The sequence below is a fragment of the Notothenia rossii genome, assembly GCF_949606895.1.
Source record: "Notothenia rossii genome assembly, chromosome: 1".
In the NCBI taxonomy this organism is placed as follows: Eukaryota; Metazoa; Chordata; class Actinopteri; order Perciformes; family Nototheniidae; genus Notothenia; species Notothenia rossii.
In genome coordinates this window covers 32093613-32114817 of record NC_136912.1, presented here as the reverse complement: position 1 = coordinate 32114817, position 21205 = coordinate 32093613, and the positions used below count along the sequence as shown (strand labels likewise).

General features: G+C 40.8%; 2 protein-coding genes across 8 annotated transcripts in view; one reads left to right on the top strand and one right to left on the bottom strand.

Moving 5' to 3' along the window:
* The first annotated feature begins 27 nt into the window (after positions 1-27).
* Positions 28-21205, top strand: part of cUnh22orf23 (chromosome Un C22orf23 homolog) — a 24052-nt gene continuing 2874 nt past the window's right edge. For 2 of the 6 annotated variants that reach the window (XM_079663794.1, XM_079663793.1), the window contains exons 1-4: positions 28-121; positions 1310-1367; positions 16898-17035; positions 19031-20914. The gene's annotated coding sequence lies outside the window, so the exon portion shown is untranslated. Of the gene's footprint in view, positions 122-1116; positions 1146-1309; positions 1368-15297; positions 17036-19030; positions 20915-21205 lie in introns of those variants that run through there. The other 4 variants (XM_079663798.1, XM_079663796.1, XM_079663797.1 and 1 more) reach the window with 4 other exon arrangements.
* On the bottom strand, positions 13853-17253 carry klf1 (Kruppel like factor 1 (erythroid)). 2 transcript variants are annotated; one of them, XM_079663756.1, is made up of 3 exons: positions 16929-17253; positions 14526-15396; positions 13853-14066 (listed from the first exon to the last, which is right to left on the bottom strand). In XM_079663756.1, exons 2-3 carry the CDS (start codon positions 15331-15333, stop codon positions 13891-13893), a joined length of 984 nt encoding a protein of 327 aa, XP_079519882.1. In that variant the 5' UTR covers positions 15334-15396; positions 16929-17253; the 3' UTR covers positions 13853-13890. The 2 variants fall into 2 exon arrangements, with proteins under 2 accessions (XP_079519882.1, XP_079519881.1); XM_079663755.1 differs by having other exon boundaries at positions 14526-15333.

Genomic DNA, 21205 nt, shown 5'->3' with positions numbered 1-21205 from the left:
TGACCCCACCTCCTCCTCCCCCCCTCCCCTCATCCCCTCCTAACAGGAAGACCGCTGAGTGAAACCAGCCGAGACATGAAGAACAAACAACAACAAACCGGACAGCCACCAGTCCTGACAGGTTGTTTGAATAGTGATTTATGAAGTCAATGCAGCCATGCCACTGACAGTCAAAGGACTAAATAGAGGAGGATATTTATATAACAAACAGTTAGCCATACCGTACGCCTTACATACTTGTAACGTAACTTACATTTCATGAAGTTACCGACAGTTAGTTTACTTTCCCGGCGCCTTTGCTGCCATAGTAAAAATTGTATCTGTCAGAAAGTACCGCCTCAGACACAACACATCTTATTTTCAGTGAAAACAACAGATTACTGATTTTATGGCACGTTTATTTAGCTGTTGCTCTCTCTATTTATATTAATTAATGTCACAAGTAGGTCGTTCTTGACTAGCTATAATGCATTTGTGGCTAAAGGGGTAACTGAAATACGAACAGGGAATACAAACATCATAAAGAGTTGACAGTCATGTGAAGCTCTGCTAACCTCATAAAGGTTAGAGCTAACATTAAATGCTAATGTAATAATAATAATAATAATAATAATAACATTTCATAATATGCTCGAAACACAATGTAGAACTTGTTTTATTCGTATTTTGTAATTAAGACATTTAAATTATTATTTTTACTTTATTTAGAGTCAGTTAACATTTCAGTTACTTCAAATGTAACATAGATACACATACATGAAAGCAAATAAAGTATATTAATGAACATAAAACATCAAAATTACAAAATGTCAGGGTCAAAATGAATAGATTGCAAATTAATTAAAAACGTAAAAATGGTGAGAGAAGAAATTATGCAAGGGTTTCATACGTATTATACTAAGTAATACATTTTGCTTAATTGAACAAGTAACTCATGAAGAAATAACCAAGTTTCTGTTTTTACTATTCACTGGGTGTCTAAGATTATCATTGACAGTCTTCCACTTAGAATAAATACCGGGCTAAAAAAAACATTTTTTATTGTGATTTTAATACTATAAAGTAGATTAGGTAATGCAGTTTATAAAAGGCCTGTGTGGACAGAAGTCATGGTGGCTGGAGTTGTCCTCATTTGCTCTTTGCAGGTGAGCACCAATAACGAGGAGTCAAGGGTAACCTGGCTACAAGGAAAAATGTGAACATGTACTTTTTGTTTCTCTCCAAACACATATTCAACCCCAACATACAGTTAGGAGACAAACCAGCTCCAAAGAAGGATGTGTAATATCAAACGCCTCTTCTTTTTCAGAGAATGATGACCTCACGGTGTAAGAACAACAGAAGGTCATCTCCGTGTTGCTGCACCTGTGAGTTAATCTATGAATTTTATGACCATGTTTTGTAGACGAAGAACGTAAAGTGCCTTTAAGAGAGATTGAGTCATTTGAATGCCAGTGGATAGTGTGAATGGAAAGAGAGCAGTTATGCAATACACAGAGAGAGCGAGAGCATTTGAGGACTGCTCGGTGTTGGAAGTTCAGTTGGGGTGAGGTTGCACAGAAAAAAGGAACATTGTTCCATGAGCGAGCTAGTGATACTTCCTCCCTTCACATGGAAACGCTGATTTCCCTGTCCCATAGTCAAGCTCACCAAAACAAAACAAGACAGCAGTTAACTTCCCATTCTTTAATTTATGCAGATCGTCTCTTTAGCAAAAACAATGTCACTATTGACCTGTTTGTATGACCGTAACAGATCCGTTTGAACACGTTGATGCACGGCTTTGTGTGCACAGAGGCAGAGAGCGCGTTGTGGGGGAAATTCTGTGAATCAAAAACTGTACCACTGTCCCAAGGTTCAGCTGAATGATCTGCCAACTAATTATATTAAATTAAACATTTTGATTTCAGTTCCTGCCTTTCCAAGAAATGCTAGCAGCTGCCTGAATCACAGGGTTACACTGGAAAAAAGAATCTGTCTTAACAAGTCATTTTTGACTTAATCTAGTTTACTTTAACAAACACAAAATTACTTCTTTGCTGAGATGATTTCATCTGTGTCTCAACTTTTTGATGCATTTTCTGATTCTACATGGGAGATGTTTTTCCAGGAATCTCATCTCAAAGATTAGCGCTTCTGTGAAGTTGTGCTTTGAGCTTAATGCTAACATCAGCATGCTAACATGATCACAATAAAAATGCTAACAGGCTTAAGTTTTAAAGGTATAATGTTTGACATGTTCATTAGCTCTGCTTAGCTTGTCAAAAAGCTAACATTTTCATATTAGTCGGTGCACAAACTGAGGCTCATGGGAGTTTCACTGTTGCAGGTATTTGGTCGTGAACCAAAGTATACCACTATATCAAGTCAGTTAAGTTAGTACAAGTTATCCAGAGAAGAGCCAGTGAATTTCAAACCATGAAAGTAGGTATGACATTTCATGACAATCCATTGAATTTTTGAGCTTTTTCAGTCCTGGCCAAAGTGGTGAACAGACACAAATGTTCCTGGAACATTTTGCTTATACTCAGAGACTCTGAATTGACTTAACATCACCCCTACCCTCCATGACTCTAATCCTAACCCCATGTGCTTTTCAGAAGATCGATGCTGTAACAGTTAGCAAACTACTTCACTGGACAATGGACATTCTGTATTATCTTTCATGGATAATGCAACTGCAATATTATGCAACGTATAACAACTTGGGCAGAAAGCACAACATCCTTTGTACTCATATTTGGGATGACATTTTCCCCATTGGAAGCCAGTTTGCAATTTAAGCAAGGGAACAAGGAAGTTCTGTTTCTGAGTGGCATCAAGAGCATGTGGGTCCCCAGGATACCCAGAGGAATCTGAGCTGAAAAAGACGTAATTCTTTCTCGCATTCATTTATGTCACTATCACCTCATATGACAACACTAGATGCAGGATGAACAACAGATTTTGCAGCTGTGAACTCAGCTTTCTGAGGTCAATAAAGCACGTACTGAGGAATCTATTGCTACAATTTACTACATATAACATACTGTACCATAAACATTGATTTGACATCCACACACATTTCTAAATAAAAAGCAAAAGAAGAAGAACAATACCAAACCTTTTTGACTTTTTAACTGCATAGTGATGTGGAGCAGTAAGTGCACATCCAAACCAACATAGTGAAATAATGCTTTAAATAGTTTTAATAATCAATGGCAAGAAATGCAGAAATGTTCGATAAATCAGCTTTGCAAATATTTATAAGAAAGAAAATGAATTCAACATGTTTGTAATGACTTCAATGATAAACATAATTGGGTATGGTGAGAAACAGTGAATTTAGTGTAAGATTTAAATTCTTCTTATAATGCCCTTTTAAAACAAATAGACATGAGACACTAGTTGCAGCTTTTATTGCAGAGGTCCTTTCCTGGTACATTGTGTTCTTGCAGAAAATAAATCATTGCTCATTCTTTATTGCTTTACATGAATATTATGTGATGCTACTTTATAACCTCATTACTCTCATATAGATTACATGAAATGGCAGCATATGTTCACAGCAGAACGATGTGGGTGGGTTTTCATTCTTCTATCTCTGCATGAACAATTTCAGATTTGCTTTGTCTTCAGAAAGTCTCCTGGTCAAGACTTGGTTAAAAGGGTTCTAACAAAAAGGCACTATCCTCTGAGCTGTATCAGTTATGGTGTTTTTGATTGACTTCACGTAAAAGTCAAGATATCTCAGCCTTTTTAGCTCTGATTTAGACTATTCTTTAATTGTCTCTACTAAGTCTGTCTTTCAATTGCAATAATAAATCTAATTTTAAGGCCAGGAGCTAGTGAATGTATTATGTCAAAAACTTGTCAGAACATAAGTATAAATGTGTGTGGATGTTCATTAATGTGTAGTGCAGCTTAAAACAAAGGCAGAAAGTCCCCTGAGCAAACAGCAGACACTGGCCTCGTTTGACTCTGTCTTTGTGTACTCTCAAGTTCAACTCAGGGGACTAGCCCCCCCCCCCCCCCCCCCCCCCCCCCTCTCTCCCTCCCTTCCTCCCTCCATTCCTCGATCCAGTTGGAATCACGGAGCCTCTCTGCAGCCTCATCTCGGCAGCCTCAGCTCGGCAGCCTCATCTCGGCAGCCTCAGCTCTGCAGCGGCTTTCACTGCTTTAATCCTCATCCTGCTTTAGGACATCAGGCCAAGATTCACATTTTGGGAGGTTGCGTAATTGAAAACACACAGTACAGTAATGAACTACACACAGCTGTACAAAGTTACAATTAATTAGCAGAACGGATATTTTTTATGCAGATAAATAGATAAATATTTATCGGCATTTAGAAAATCTAACCCATTTCCTCAGTTTGATGGATGGCAGTGATAGTGCTGTCCTGAGGTCGCAGGGGCTTATAATGATCCACAAATGGTATCTGAATGTGGGTTTCTATGTGACTGAAATATGTCTCCGCTTCTTTTCAGTAACACTGTTCTGCTGGGTTCACACAGTGTCACCCTTCTCTGAGTTTTACAGCGTGTCTGTGCAGGAAAGAAAACAATACAATGCTTGAAGAGAGTCCAATGGTTTCAAATGACTTGATTAGTTTTTGTTATTAAAATCCATAAAAGCTGCAGTTTTAAGGTCGAGTCTTGATGTCAAATGGCTAATATGCAATAATACAACTTCGTTTTAAGAGTTTAATGTGTTTTCCCTATAATGCGGACAGACTGTCGTCAAAAGTCAGATACAAAAATTGAATTTTCTCCATATCTCCACAGAGGAAAAAGAAGAGATAGAGGGAATTTAATTACAGTAAATCTGTCCCCAGTAAACCTTCCCTCAGCATCTTGATAAGCGGTTGGTACGGAAGTAGAGAATATGATGCTTTCTTTCATGGAAAACTATCATATTAACTGGGTTTGATGATCCATATTTATTAATACTCTTCGCTTGCAGTGGGGGTTTACAGAGAAGAAATCTGCACGTTTGTACTGCCTTTGCCATTTTCCAACTTTAATCTGTTTAGCTGCTTAGACGAAATAGGAAAAGTTAAAAATATGTAATACTTCATGTTTTGTTCATGCTTCAGTGCTTGTTTATCAAAGGCTTGAATATTTCCCCTAATGAATAGTGCGTGCCGAATACCCTCACTCGAAGTATAACATTACGGAAACAGGGAATGATGAATTAGAAAGTGGAAGTACAAAGGGGGATTTGTGCGAGACTTTGTTTGTTCTTTTCAGGGCACTACAGAGCAGAACAGAGTGTCCTCATTCAAACCCTAAATCTCAGAATCAATTACCCTTAGAACGCTGCGCTACAATAAACTCATGTTACAGATGGAGCGTCAAAACCATCCCTAACCTATTAAAATCTACCTCCTGTATTGGCTTATTGGGCCATTATCATGTATTGATAAGCGAAATCAAAAATGGTTAGGCGGCAACCTCTGGCTGTTGTAATTATGACAAGGAGGAAGTCTGATGCCGTAGTATAGATACTGATATAAAAAACACAGTCAATGCAGTCCATGAAGGCACAAATTATTGGTGGAAAGATGGGCTAAAAACACAGGAGACCACTGTAGAGTATGTGGGTCGTAATTTCTTAGACACAGAAACAAGACAGGAGTCCTCATTAGCACAGTGACCCTCTAAAGACTCATGGAGAAGACATGGTGAAGCTCTCAATGCAATACCTTTTGGCCAAAAAGGTCCTGAGGCCATCGGAGGAAAAGTTCTTAATGGAATCTTTATTAGAAGCATTGCCTAAACAGTCCGGAAGCCATTGATGGAAATGTCATCAGATATGTCCTGGTGCAGCCACATCTTTGTAAAGCACATTAAACTACAGTCAAGATATTCGGTCCAACTCCTAGCTAACAACGTTATGTCATCCATTATTAGCCATGATCTTACGTTGCCCATGATGAGAGGGGGGAGACGCGACTTATATCTAATTTCCTCCATAAATCTGGACCCTGCTCTCCTCCTATGTCTCTTCAGTTTACCCCTTACTTATATATATAACTTTATTCCCGTTACAAACATACTTTCTTGAAACCAAACCACAGTATTTCCCTTAACCTTACAAAGTAGTTTTGTTTCCACACATAACCAAACCACATGTTTAAAACTGTGACCAATTTGCAACGTACGGGTAGATACAGTTCGCCCTGTCGGAGGCATTATAATGGTAGTGATAACATCTGATAACAGCAATTTAATGGAGATGTTATAACTGATTTAAGAGGCTGAACAGCTCTCTTCATAATGGGTAACATGGTCAGGTGAAATCAGTGGAGGGCCCCTTTAAAGCCAATATATTACAAACAGATTCCCCTTGTTCTTGTTTACCTGGAAACTCTGATGTACACAAAAGGTAACTCTGAACCCCATAAAACAGCTTCCTTTTGTAGGTGTTATTTACCTGTTTGATTGTATTTTAATAGTGTTATACCAAAACAAGGGATTACGTATGGTAACGCTTGTTATATAAACACAGGCGGAGCCCTCTACTGGGTACTCCCCTCGATCCTATCATGCAAGCATTCATCCACTGAGACTTTCTAGACGTAGCCGGACCCTGGGCGGGCCTACCTGAATGCGCACGCATCCCACCGCATAAAAGGAGGCCTCGCTTCCTTACGGCCCGTGCACACAGCGGTGTGCGTTGAAAGCTTCACCATTCACTTTGAATGGGGTGACATCAGTTTTCTCCGAACTGCATTGTGGGAAGCGAAGCGGAGCTTTGCTGGCGTGGTTCGCTGCAAAAGTTGAGCAATGTTCAACTTTGAAGCCTTGGCAGAAGCGTCAGCCAATCGAATCATATGCCAGTACAAGCTCTAGCCAATCAAACCGCTGCTTGTGTGTCAGGGGCGGGAGATTAATGTGATTGGTTGTTGGTCGAGTTTCAGACACGCCCGCCGGCAAGCTTCAACGCACGCCGCTGTGTGGACGGGCCGTTACTGTCATCCTTTACTTCTCTTCAGCAAGCAGCATAGGACAGATAGGGCCCCAGAGTAGAGGGCTCCCTCTGTGTTTATATAACAAGGGTTACCATACGTAACCCCTCGTTATATCTCTCACAGGCTCCGCCCTCTACTGGACTCTATGGGTACTCGTGTAGAGTGTGCACAGACCCCCGTGGGGAAGGCTCTCCCCGCCTGTCCGTAGGCATGTGCGATGCACTCGCAGAGTCCAGCCTTGGACAGAGCTTTTCCACTTATGCCACCCCCGAAGCACACAAACAGCTGTTCCGTGTGTCTCAGGGTAGCCGTGCGCCCCACATAACATGCTAGCGCACGCACCGGGCTGAGGAGGTGTAATTTAGCCTCCCTCGCCCCACTATGGGGGGCGAAGATTAAACCCACCCCCCCCCCCAATTGAATAGCCCTCGACCTGAACGCACTCCTTAGGCTCTTGGGCACAAAGAAGGGGTTCGGTCTGAGTGTCGCCCCACTCTGTTCACCCCGGATCATCAAACAACTCGGGTGCACCAATAGAGCGGTTAACTCAGACACTCTTTTGGCTGACGTTAAGGCAAGTAGCAATGCTGTCTTCCACGACAGTGTTTTCAGGGAGGAGAGCTCCAGAGGCTCAAATGGTTCTGTGACCAGAGCCTCGAGCCCCAGCGGCAGGTCCCACCGTGGAGCGGAGGTGGCACTACTGGGTGCAGCCTCCTGACCCCCCGCAAAAACCCGCAACATTAGTGGCTGAGAAAAGGCTGACCTGCCGCCAAATCCCTCATGGCAGGATGAGATGGCTGCTGCATACACTTTCACTGTGGAATGAGCAAGCCCCCTGTCCACCAATAACTATAAGCGCTACAAAATAGATCCCAATTCACAAGATAGGGGCTCTATTGTCCGCTCCTCACACCATCACTGGAATCCTAGCCACTTTGGCCTGTAACAGGCTGTGGTGGATCCAGCTCTAGCTGCCTGGATAGACTGAATAACACTATCAGATAAGCCACCCTGCCTTAGCCTGTCCCTCTCAGGAGCCAAGCCTGGTGAGGTTGGCCCAGAGTGGGTAACGATTGCACGTGCCTCCTGAGAGATTGCCCCCCAGACTTGGGGGAGCGCCCAGGGCTGGCCCACCTTCATCTGTGTCATCTCTGAGTACCACAGCGCCCCCACGCGATCCGGGGCTACTAGGATGATTGACAGACGTTCTCGCCTCACTATCCCCAATAGTGGGAGAATGAGACACAACGGTGGAAAGGCGTAATGCAGCTTCTTTGGCCATGGCCGTGTGCTAACGCGTCCACCCCCAAGGGCGGGTCGTCGCTCAGAGCCATGGAGAACCACAGAGCGCAGTGGCTGTTGCGCTGGCTGGCGAACAGATCCACCTCTGCTGTCCCGAACCGGGCCCAGCTCCGCTTCACCACCTCCGCTTCACCACCTCCGCTTCACCACCTACGGGTGAAACGCCCACTCGCCTGGCAGGGGTCCACCCCTCGACATGAGGTCCCCCACCTGTTCTCCAGACCCGGAATGTGGGGGGCTCTCAGAGATAAAACCACCTCTGAAGCCCATAACCACAATTTATCCGCTGTGGTCAACAAAGCGGCGGAGCGGACTCCTCCCTGCCTGTTGATATAAGACACTGTGGTGCTGTTGTCGCTCCTGACCATTACATGTCTCCCTTGAATTAAGGGTTTGAAATGCTGGAGGACCAACACTACTGCCCGTAGCTCTAGGAGGTTGTTGTGCCGATCACTTCTTCATTTCATTCTCTCTACCCCTTTCAAAAACATAACAAACTAATCTCTTCTAACTCTGCACCTGTCCGCTGCAACCTTCGTTCCCTCTCCCCCTCTACCCAGAGTTGGGTGTAACGCGTTAATATTACTTTTGTCGGTAACGGAGTAGTGTAACGCGCTACTTTTATAATTCAGTAATCACACTACAGTTACGAACATTGCCCCGACACGCGTTACTTCGTTACTTACTAAAATCAGTCATAATCACACTGACAGACAAGAGGGGTTTTCGCCGCAGGTTTATATGTACTAATCTGCGCGACTTGCGCATCCACATCTCCACGAGCAGTGCTGCATAAACATGGCTGAGTCAGCGATAACTTTCGAGGGGTGGAGGTATGCCCATTATTTTTGAGTTCGTCCGAATAATAGACAGGAATGTGACGAACAGGACATATGGACATACTGTATGTGACCATATGTCCAGGCCAGAAGCTGTTATCCACTGCTGTAAACACCAAGTCAAACCTCAACAAACACCTGCAAAGAACACATGCTAAGGTGAAGCTAACGTACACGCTATTTGTTGTTTGTTTATATCACGTAGTCTGTTCTTCTTCTCTGTCTTCCGGTTGTTGCCTGTTTTGAATGACGAATACACACTACCGCCGCCTGCTGGTTCGTACGTGCTCGTAAGTAAGTAAAGTAACGAGTTACTTTATGTAGAGAGTAACGAAGTAGTGTAATATATTACTTTTTTTAAAGTAATATGTAATATATTACATTTTTTTAGTAACGACCCCATCTCTACCTCTACCCTTGCCTCATCGTTTCTCTCAGCCCTCCCTTCCTCTGACTCGTTCCAACTCCTGCCTCCAAACTCTGCTGCACAAACTCTCCTCTCTACTCTCTCATCCTCTCTGGACTCTCTCTGTCCTCTCACATCTCGGCAGGCTCGTCAGTCCCCTCCTCATCCCTGGCTAAATGACGCACTGCGTGCTAATAGAACCATCCTTTGTGCAGCAGAGCGGAAACGGTGGAAATCCAAACACCATGACGACCTCCTAACCTATCAGGCTCTCCTCTCCTCTTTCTCTGCTTCGATCTCTCGGGCAAAAAGCACTTCCTTTCAAGATAGGATCCAATCTTCCTATTCCAATCCCCAAAAACTATTTTCCATCTTCTCCACCCTCTTGGACCCCCCCAAAGCCCCTTCCCCCTCCTCCCTTCTGTCGAGCGACTTTGTTAACCACTTTGAAAAGAAGGTTGATGATATTCGCTCTTCTTTTTCTGACTCACCTTTACTCACCGCTGGATCACCAGACCCTCCCTTCACCCACACACTAACCTCCTTCTCCCCTCTCTCTCCAAGTGAGGTTCTTACCCTCATTACCTCTGCCCGTCCTACCACTTGTCTTCTGGACCCTATTCCCTCAAACCTCCTTCAGACTATCGCTCCTGATATTCTACCGTTTCTCACCCACTTCATCAACACTTCTCTAACTTCTGGTCACTTTCCAAACAGTCTCGAGGAGGTAAGAGTAAACCCTCTCCTAAAGAAACCCACTCTCAACCCGTCTGATGTTATAAACTACAGGCCTGTCTCTCTCCTCCCGTTCCTGTCTAAAACACTTGAACGCGCTGTCTTTAAACAGCTCTCCTGTTATCTCCATCAGAACAACCTTCTGGATCCGCACAAGTCTGGTTTCAAGGCAGGTCACTCAACAGAAACTGCTCTCCTTGCTGTCTCTGAGGAACTGCACACTACTAAAGCAGCCTCCCTCTCCTCTGTCATCATCCTTCTGGACCTGTCTGCTACATTCGACACGGTGAACCATCAGATCCTCCTTCGCACTCTCCAAGAACTTGGAGTTTCAAGCTCTGCGCTTTCCCTCCTCACCTCATACCTCAAAGACCGCACCTACAGGGTAACTTGGAGAGGGTCTGAGTCCGACCCTTGTCAATTAACTACAGGGGTCCCTCAGGGCTCTGTTCTTGGTCCCCTCCTCTTCTCCTTGTACACAAACTCGCTCGGATCTGTCATTAGCCCGCATGGTTTTTCATACCACTGCTACGCTGACGACACCCAATTAGATTTAGATTAGCTTTATTGTCTCCCTTAGGAGAAATTTGTCTTGGGCATCGAGAAAATAAACATAAAACATTCAGGTCAATCAGTCATAGATACAGAACAGAGATCACATATCACATGGCAAAGAAACAAACAAGAAACATACAGGCACAGCACTTTCCCTATTGCACATACATAATCAAATATTGCACTTTTCCCTATTGTATTATACATAAATCAAATATTGCACGTTCCCTACTGTATTCATACACAATCAATATTGCACTTTCCCCATTGCACCTATGCATAGTGTCCGTCAAATTGCATATATCCCTATTGTGTCCATACCTATTTACACATAATGCACTTCCCCTATTTAACCTTCTCGATTGCACAAACTACACTGTAAACATTGCCCTCCCAACAACTCCTAACACAGCATAATCACAATTGTTTCTGACTGTTCAGCAGCTTGATTGACAGCGGAACAAATGAAAACTTATACCTGTTCAATCTACAGTTTGGTAATCTATAACTTTTGCCCAGGGCAGCAACTCAAACTCTCTATACAGGATGTATTTGGGGTCGCATGTGATTTTACGGCCTTGCTTTCTCACCATCTCCTCAAATATCTCAGGTTCTGGACGCAGGTTCTGGTCCAGGCTTTCGTCATCTCACGCCTAGACTACTGCAACTCCCTCCTGGCTGGTCTACCTGCATGTGCCATCCGACCTCTGCAGCTCATCCAGAATGCAGCGGCTCGTCTGGTCTTCAACCTTCCTAAATTCCATGCTGCGAATGGATCTGGCCCTTCCTACATCCAGGACATGGTTAAACAGTACACCCCAGCACGTGCACTCCGCTCTGCATCAGCCAAACAGCTCGCTTCACCCGCACTGCGAGGGGGACCCAAGTTCCCATCAGAAAAAACACGTGGGTTTGCTATCCTTGCTCCAAAATGGTGGAATGAGCTCCCCATTGACATCAGGACAGCAGATAGCTTGCACATCTTCCGGGGGAGACTGAAAACTCATCTCTTTCGAATCCACTTCGATCGATAGAATTACTAACAAAGAATTGCTAACAAAGCACTTACTGTATATACTAATAAAGGGCTGGCTTATCTAAAACTCAGTCTCAGTGGATGATTGTTTGCATGATAGGATCGAGGAGAGTACCCATAGAGTCCAGTAGAGGGCGGAGCCTGTGAGAGATATAACTGGGAACATTTTAATGTGAGATGTTGAGGGTGATCTTTCATTTGAACAAAGCCAGATGTTAATAAACTCAAACAAAATCCCCTTTGTTGTTTGTAGCACAAGCAAGTTAAGCTCTGTTGGTCTGTATGTATAAGTATGCTTCACAAATGTTGGTAAATCATGGTGTTTGCTTTTCTCAGTTTGTCTTCCCTCAGGGTCTACTATCTGTGCAAGGGTATGCGACAGAGATAGAGAGAGAGGAGCTCTGTAATGTGATCACAAACTCCATCATCTGACATAATCAGGAGGATTCCGTGAGTGCTGAGTTACATAAGAAGATTTTCTTTCCTAGCACAACCCAGATTTGAAACAACTGCCACAGACTGCCACCTACAGGTCAAGTTCTGACATTACTTGTGAGGATGACTCATGAAATGCCTAAGCTCTTATGTATTCTGTAAAACCTTTTTGATTCTGCTTTATACAGGGCAGATGTATCTTAGAGTAAAGCACTTACAACACTTAACTTACATATGATATAACTTGTGTTAAAGTCAGCTGCCTAAAGGGACCCTATTACGCACATTTTCAGATTCATATTTGTATTTAGTGTCTCTACTGTGACATTTCTCCATGCTTTAATGTCCAAAAAGGGGGGGGGGGGGGGGGGGGGGGAGAGAAACAACTTTGAGATTTAAGCCTTTGCAGACCATTTACATGAAAGAAATCGATATAACCAACTACGGGGGAGGAAAAAAATTGTGTCAAATGTAGAGACAGCTTTACAGCATTAGTGGTCTTTATTACAATTTTGAAAATGAAAACAACAATGAAAAGACCTTAAAGCACTCTTTTGAGGATAGAAAACACTGTACAATAATATATTTGCTGTTGATAAAAAAAGATTATGTAAATAAATATGTTGCTTTTAATTTTAGATGTAAATAAACAACTGAGCGAAAAATGCAGGTTATTTACAGTTTTAAATGCTGCTTGATGCGAGAGACAAAAGCATATATTATGTTCTTCTTAAATTAATAATCCCCAAACAGACAAACATAAAGGAAGGCGACAAAAATGCATAGCTCTCCATTTACTGTCATCACATAGTTTAAAATATGTTTTATGGTCTGGTTTTGTATGAATTACAAGCAGGATTACTATGAACTAAACCTGTAAATGGAAATCAGACTAAGATATCATAAAAGCAGAAATGTAGCGAAGCATTAAGCAGTCATGACTCTGTTCAGCGTGCCATGAGATACTACAACTGTGTATTGTCTTATAACCCGTAGTACACACAAATAAATATAAATTTATTTTTGTAGGTCGTTATTTTGTTAGTGTTAATGTTTTCTGTATACATGCCAACAGTGTACTGTACAGTGTTCATCTAACTGGCTCTTACAAAGAATACTGATTTTATATCTGTATCTTTTATTTATAAGTCAATGAGAGAACAACCTAATCTCTTTTTACATTTGAGTCCTAACATCTTACTGAGAAAGTCTTAATCTACTCCAAAGTTTTGTATAATGTATGCCTTAATTATCACTGTGAGTTCACTTAATCTCATTTTGAGCCTAAACTGTTAAATGAAAGGAAAACACGGATCCAATAGTGTAAAATATGGCATTTCTTTAGCCAAAAATCAAATAAAAAAGTGTAAGATAAATTAATTGTAACAAGCCTACCAATAGTTGTGTTTCAATCCTCATGTTGCTTATCTACATGTGGGCATGTGTTTACCAGCCAGATGATCAAGTGCAGATTTCAAGGTAATATTCTGAACATTTTCAGTTGATTTCTTAGGTCGCTGACGCCCAAATTCTGCTGATCAGTGTACTGATTTGGGTCATAGAAAAAACTTGAACGAATAACCAATATCAAAAATTATTCCTGTTTATTTCTGTGTGTGTGTCAGCATCAGATGTGTCTCTTCATGTGCAGAGCCAGGTGGTCGGAGCGGGAGAAGGCCCTCTGACACAGCAGGCACTCGTAGGGTTTTTGTCCCGTGTGCTTGCGGTAGTGACGCGTCAGCTCGTCTGAGCGGGCAAATTTCCAGCTGCAGCCTTCCCAGGAACACTGGTACGGCTTTTCCCCTGAAGAGTAAACAATACAACCGAAGATAAATCACTGAGTCACATATTTAAGTTCTCCTATCAGGCAAAATGCACTTTTGTATGTCTTTTATACATAAATATGTGTCCCCGGTGTGTAAGGGAACTAAAAAACAAAACCCTCTCTTTTCCTCCGTACCCAAATCTCTAAAAACGAAGAACATGTTATGGCGTTTCATCACGGCAGCATTTAGCTGAGTATCTGGGTAGACTTCTTTTCTTTTTTTTAAAGCTACGGTCACAGAATCAGCACTTCTCTAACAGGGCTGAAATAGATATGAGGCATGACTAGAATGGGTGATCTTTTTTTTTCTTTTTTCAGCAAAATACTTAATCGACATGTTTTTTATATATTTGTATATGTCTGAGACATATAATATATGCCTAAAAATAGCATAATAGGTGACCTTAAAGACTAATATATTTTTCAATGGGGCTTACCTGTGTGCGTGCGCAGGTGAGCCTTGAGGTGTGAGCTCTTGGTGTAGGTCTTGCTGCAGTTGGGGTAGTCGCAGCAGTGGACGGCAGGCCTCTTTTTCCCCATAGCCCTTCGACCGCGCTTCACCTCCTCCCCACAAGGGGGCAGCTGGGGGCCCATCAGCAGGGTCTGCTGGTGGAGAGCCAGGTGACTGGAGGCCTGGCCGTGGGTGTAGTCACAGAAGAGGTTGTGGTTAAAGTGTGGCATGTAGCTGTAGTGTCGTGGGTCAGGGGTCACGGCTTGATGTGGGATGAACCCTCTGTCGGGGAGGAGCACCATGGAGGGGTGCTGCTGGGGGTAGTAAGGGTTAAAGTCCCAGGATGAGACCTTATTTCCTCTGCTGTGCCTCTCCACACTGCCTCCCTGAGGGAAGCCGAACTGATCTACGTTAGGTAGACTATGAAACCGACCCGATTGGTCGCCGTTGTAACCATGGTGATACAGCTCCGGCTGGACGGAGGGGAAGGTCTCAGCAGGGGGCAGGAGCTCCATCAGGCAGCCTGTGTTCACCTGCACATGCTCCTGGGCTGGTTGCTCATGGTACTCTGTGTGAGGGTCCGACTGTGGGGGTCCCTGATCCTTGTTATCCAGAGAGGGGTCGAGGTCGGGAGATGTACTGCTCCATTCAGACAGCAGGAACTCAATGTCCCAGGATTCTCTGCTGTCATCCTCAGTTATTTGCTGTGAGACCTGTAGCTGTTCAGAGCCGCTGGGCGACAATTTGCTGCTGAGAGAGTCCAGAGGGAGAGAGCCGCCCTCTGACTCCCACATCTAGACCATGTTGGAGAGCAGAAGTCAGGATGAAACAGGGAAACCAGTGTGACAAGGAGATTCCTGCACATGATTTTACATTTAAAGAATAGGTCACTATTTTCATCATAGGGACAAGTTTGGCTTTTAATTGTTCAAAAATGTTTGCAGTGTAATTGCATTTGACATAATAAACATTTGATGTTGCTCTGTATCTTAGAAGAGCACCTTCAGCTCATTAAATACAAATAAATAAACTATTTAGCCAAAATATGAACACCCGAACACATTATGTCTGTTTGAAAACCTATTAAAACCACAAAAAACTGAAAATCATACATTTTATTGTAAGGTTGAACTACTGTTCCTTTCAACAAAATGTGACTATTTTCCACCAAATTGACCCATCTGTATGTGTTGAATACAGTTTTTGGCATTTAGTAAATAAAAAAGAAGTACATTCATAATTAATTATTTATATAAAAGAAAAAAGGTATATCAAGGGTTAGAATTATAATTTAAAAAAGGAATGAATATTAAAAGTTATAACCAGGAATGGAGTTAAAAAAACAAGTAAATGAACTCAATGTAACTGAAATATAATTTTAATAAATATTATGTTATGACAATTAATAGACACACCCATATGTCTATGTGTACATTGAAAGAGTTACTGGGTGCTGCATTTGCTTCTTTTGCTCATACTGGTTGTTGAAAGATCAGTTGTAGCTAACTTGAGTCTGTGTTAATCCCTCATTCACCAAGTATCTTCTACATTTTCACTTTCAGTGCAAAATTCTACCTTTGTGTTAGAATCCCTCCACAGTGGCTCAGTAGGGAAACACTGTCATCGGAAATATAGAGTGGGAAATTTGGACTTAAAGACTGTAACTTCACAAATTCAATGAGTCGTCTGGATGAAGTTCACCCTTACTTTCAGTGTAGCCACTTTAGGGAGGGAAATGTTTGCGGCCACGATGGACAGCACTATCACCAGTAACTCATAATGTCCGATAGACTTGAAAAATGAATTATAATCTAATAAATGTATTGAAACGGGACATAACATTTCCCTTTTCAGGCTTTTTTCAGATAATGAGCTGCAGTGGAAGAAGCATTTAGATCTTTAGCTTAAGTATAATAACACCACAGTAAAATTCAAAGTGCTACTTAAGTAAAAGTACATTAGCACCAAAATATACCTAAAGCACCAAAACTAAAAGTACTTATAATGCTGTTTGGCAAAGTAAAATATAATATATCAGTGGATTGAATTTTTACAAATACAATATTTGTCTCCATAATTTGTAGTGAAATAGTAAGAAGTACAAGTACCGCAAAAATAAACTTGTACTTGAGTAAATTAACTTTTCTGACTTTTTCACAAATAATTTTTTTCACACGACATTAGCAGATGACTTAAACAACTTCCAACAAGTCCACTGAACCAGCCTTAGTCTCCAGTTAAACATGATAGCGTTCAGTTAATATCAAGGGAAATAACGAATCCTTTATCAGTGAAACACATTATGATATAAACCATGAGAATATCCAAATCAATTGTTTTCTCTCTGTCACTGTGTAGGATTGAAACGATGAAGTCGGACGATACTTACTTTCATATTGTCGCTGGACTGAGCGAGGCTGGAGAAGGAGCTGAAGGAAGGGAGCGCAGCCTGCGTGACAGCCATCGAGCACTTTGATATACAGACGATTCTCAGAGGTAGGAACACAGAGAACTTTCTTTTGTTGCTTTTTATTCTTCACATGACCATCCTCAGCTAACAGAAAGTCAAAGCCCAGTTTAGCAGGCCGCCCGGCCCAGTTACAGTCCGCTAAAAGGCCCAGAATGAGGATGTTAAAGCTGCCTCCTTTTCTCCATTACCCCCCCACTATCTCTCCCTCCTCTCTCTTGTCTATCTCTGTCAGCTGCATGTCTCACTTCAAATCTCTCTTTTTCATGTAGGTTTTGACCGTTAGTAGGTGGAGCGTAAGTGTGACTTACTCTGCTCGATTCCTTTTTTTATTCCTTTAAGATTGAATGTTTACATTCTCACCACATTCAATGTAATCCTGTTCTGTGGGATTCAGAGCAAGGAACTCATGAGCGCTGAGCTAGCACCAGAAATGCATCTTTTATTATCCAGACGAAAAATGTAATTTTACTTCAGTACTTAACTGAATCGGTTAATTTCCCCAGTATCTTTCAAAGGGCAACTACTTACAACCTTTGATTTGCAAATAAAATAAAATGCAAAAGTAATATAAACACAACTGCTTATGGCTGCAATGTCAAAAAGGAAAATGTAATATTAATATAAGGATGGAAAATACTTTTGTGATTTTTTTTTTTAATTACAAAAAAGTATTGCTGTGTCTTTCTTTGACAGTGACTCTATACCTACGTCTAGCAATAAACACAACATCTCAATGACGAGTGGGTTTGTCATTGGATGCCTGAAAATACATCCAATGACAATATTGAAAAATACAATATGAGAAAGTATAAATAACACAAATTGATTGATTTGGACCAGAATGCAGGTATAAAACAGTTCCCTCAAACTCTAATGAAAATGTATATGTGACGTAGAACCCCGACATGTTCCACTCACTCACTTGAACCAACACCAAATGAAACAACCCAAGGACAAGGTGTAAAAGTATTTTGTATTTCAAATACAATAAACAAATTGTCTTTTAATTGTGTTCTATGAAAAAAGAAATGAGCAAGCGGCCTATATGTCTAAAGATAGAAAATAGCTAAATATATCAGGATAATGCAATTATTACAAACAAGTGATAGAAAATAGAAGAGGTAGCAGTATTATAGACTGCTGATAAATGATCCACTAACACTGCAGAGTAATACTCTCCATGTTAAGTGAACACGGCTATCAGATGTCTGGTTGCTATCTTATAAAGCATGCTTTGGTACTGAGTGCACAGGGTGTTGGTGCGTACCAGGAACTGTGTGTTCACATGTAGTGTGTCAGGCTTTTATAATAAGTCAAAATCAAGATTCAAAGGCGTTATTGTCATATGCACAGTATAGCTACAGTATAGAATTGGCAATGAAAAGTTCCAAGCTCCTCAAACATTGAAACATAGTTATATAACATAAGTGTCCATGGTCTTTCATTACAAAGCTACTTCCTGTTTTAAAACCAGATGCAAATATGAGTAAATGTGAGTAAACAGATGTTGGTAGAGCCCATAGACAAGGAGAACAAACATGCAATACAGATCACAATCTATTTTTCAGTTGGCAATTTAAATATGTTCCTCTTTTTTGAGTAAATAATAGATTTACAGTCATGTTTAACAACACAACCAGATTGACTGACTCCATAGACAAATGGCACATTAACAGTTTATTAAAATACCCAATGATTAAAGATGAATGTTATTAACAGATGCCCAAGATAAGGTTTTGCCGGCTCAGACATCATCAACATTACAATTTATAACACTTTACAAAAGACATAAAACCGCAATAAAATATACAAAAGGCGATAGAAAAAGACATAAACAGGATTTAAAAACATGAATTCATAGCAGGAGTGAAATAGCTTTAAAAAACTCAAATAAAATGAGACAGAAAAAAGGGGGAAAGGGGGGGGTCGCTCCCTGTCTCCCAGTGAGGACATGCATTTGTGACTTCTGAGAAGACCTGTGTGTGAAAGGTGATTATGTTCTGGCTGCTGTTTATCTGCAGACACGAGGCCGAGCAGGCTGCTGTCTCCTCACAGATAATGAACTCCTGACGGCTGCTGATCCCTGATGAGGAGCCAGCGCTGATAAAGACCCTCTCGTCCCTCCTCACAGTGACGACTGCACACGCTCTACACGCAGCCCCTCTATGATCTGAACACATTGTTTTTTTGTTAGTTTGTTGTCCTTACAACACCTGTGATACTACCATACTCCCAACTACAAGTTTAAAACAGAAAGTCAATAAAAGAAGAAGAGATATTGTGTATTTGTTTGATCAAAAAACTTGCTCTAGTAATCCAACTGATTATCAGAACATGTCTTTTAATAGTAATTGTATAGTTTCATGGTTTAAATCATCAGAAGTGGAAGAATCACTCAGATCTTGGACTTCAGTAAAAGTAGAAATACCAAAGTGTAGGAATACTCAGTTACAAGTACAAGTCCTGTATTGACAGAGTTACGCAAGTAAAAGTAAAAAAGTATTTGTATCTAAATATACTTAAAGTACCAAAAGTAAAAGTACTCATTATGCAGATATATTTGCAGATACATTGGCCCATTTCACAATCATATATTGTGTATATATATTCTGTGTTTTATCAGGCCTGTAAAGGTGGAACAAGTTTTAAATATTTTATTTGTAGTAGCATGTGAATTGAATACAGGTATAACTAAAGTCTTATTTAAGTGTTGATCATATTGTTTATCATACATCTATTCATCTACACAAATGTAGTGGAATAAAAGTATACTATTTATTCGGTTTTGTGGTGGAATAGAAGTACAAAGTAAAATCAAATGAAATTACTCAAGTAAAGTAGAAGTACCACAAAAGTGTGCTTAAAGAGAGTACTTGAGTAAATGTACTTATTTACTTCACACCACTGTAAATAATAATTAGCTTGCATTGTACAAAAAGGTTGCATTGTGCATATCTTAAAATGAGCTCCACCTTAAATACAGCTTTTACTTCCGCTAGTCAAAGTACATTTTAGTGATTATGTGTATTTTACTTTGGGTTTTCAATGCAGGACTTTTACTTGTAACAGAGTATTCTTTTTGACAGTGGTAGGTATTTGTACTTATATTTAAGCAAAATGCTTAATCCACGGCTGGTCGTACCCTAAATAATTTAGGAATATATAAATATCAAACACAAATATACCCTAAAATGCTTATGGACTTATTTGGGAATAATATAGATGCTATGCATATAGAGCGTTTAAAGTTAATATAAATTAATTAAGAAGCCAGAGTTTCTTAAATCTCAATCTCTACATGTATGACAGCCATTCCATTGTCTGTTGAATTCCAACACAGAGAAAGGTTGTCTGTAGTTTATAGAATATAATAAAAAAACATTAATTGTACTCAAACACATAGGCCAAAAATAGTTAAACCAGAGAAACTGATAATGCTGCTGTGGTCTCTTCATTTTTTCCAGAGCTGTATGTTATTTCCATTCTAAATTCTGACTTTGAAATATTTATTTATATTGTTTTTAGTTTGTAACAAATTCATAATTAGTTTTGCACATTATCAATCGAAGTACCAACACAACCTTATGTCTGTCTCCATCTAGTGGCCATTTGTTAAAACTACATAGGCCTATCTACATAAGCCTACTACAAATAATAATCACTCAGATCCTTTTGTTGTTAAATAAACTGAGTGAGTTGAGTATGTAATGTAGTTCCAAAAGAAAAGGAAAAAACTATAAAATGTGTGTTTTATTATGTGTCTAGTCTAAAATGCGAACATTATGCACCTCCAGCGGAAGAGCTTGAAGCTGTTGTTAGTTGCTATGGCAACATACATACACTGCCGTCTGTAACCCGGAGGACGACCGACATTAGGACTTGCTACAGGAGAAAACTTATTTAAAGTGAGTTATTTTTGTATTATTGTTAAGTATTATCGTGTATTTTATGCTACTCTTACAGTGTCAACTTATTTATCACCCTCTCTTAGCATATAACTGTCAAAGTTAGTTTCCTACTAGCAAGTGCACCAACCCTTGTTAATGTCAACACAATCTAAGCTGCATTGTGCTATTTCAGACAAAGTTAAGCATTTTTATCGATGATTTCTGTACATTTTGGAATTCTTTTTGAACAAATAATGCATCCAGCACGCCTTATCTGTATGTTGACCTTGCAGCTGTGATCCAGAATCT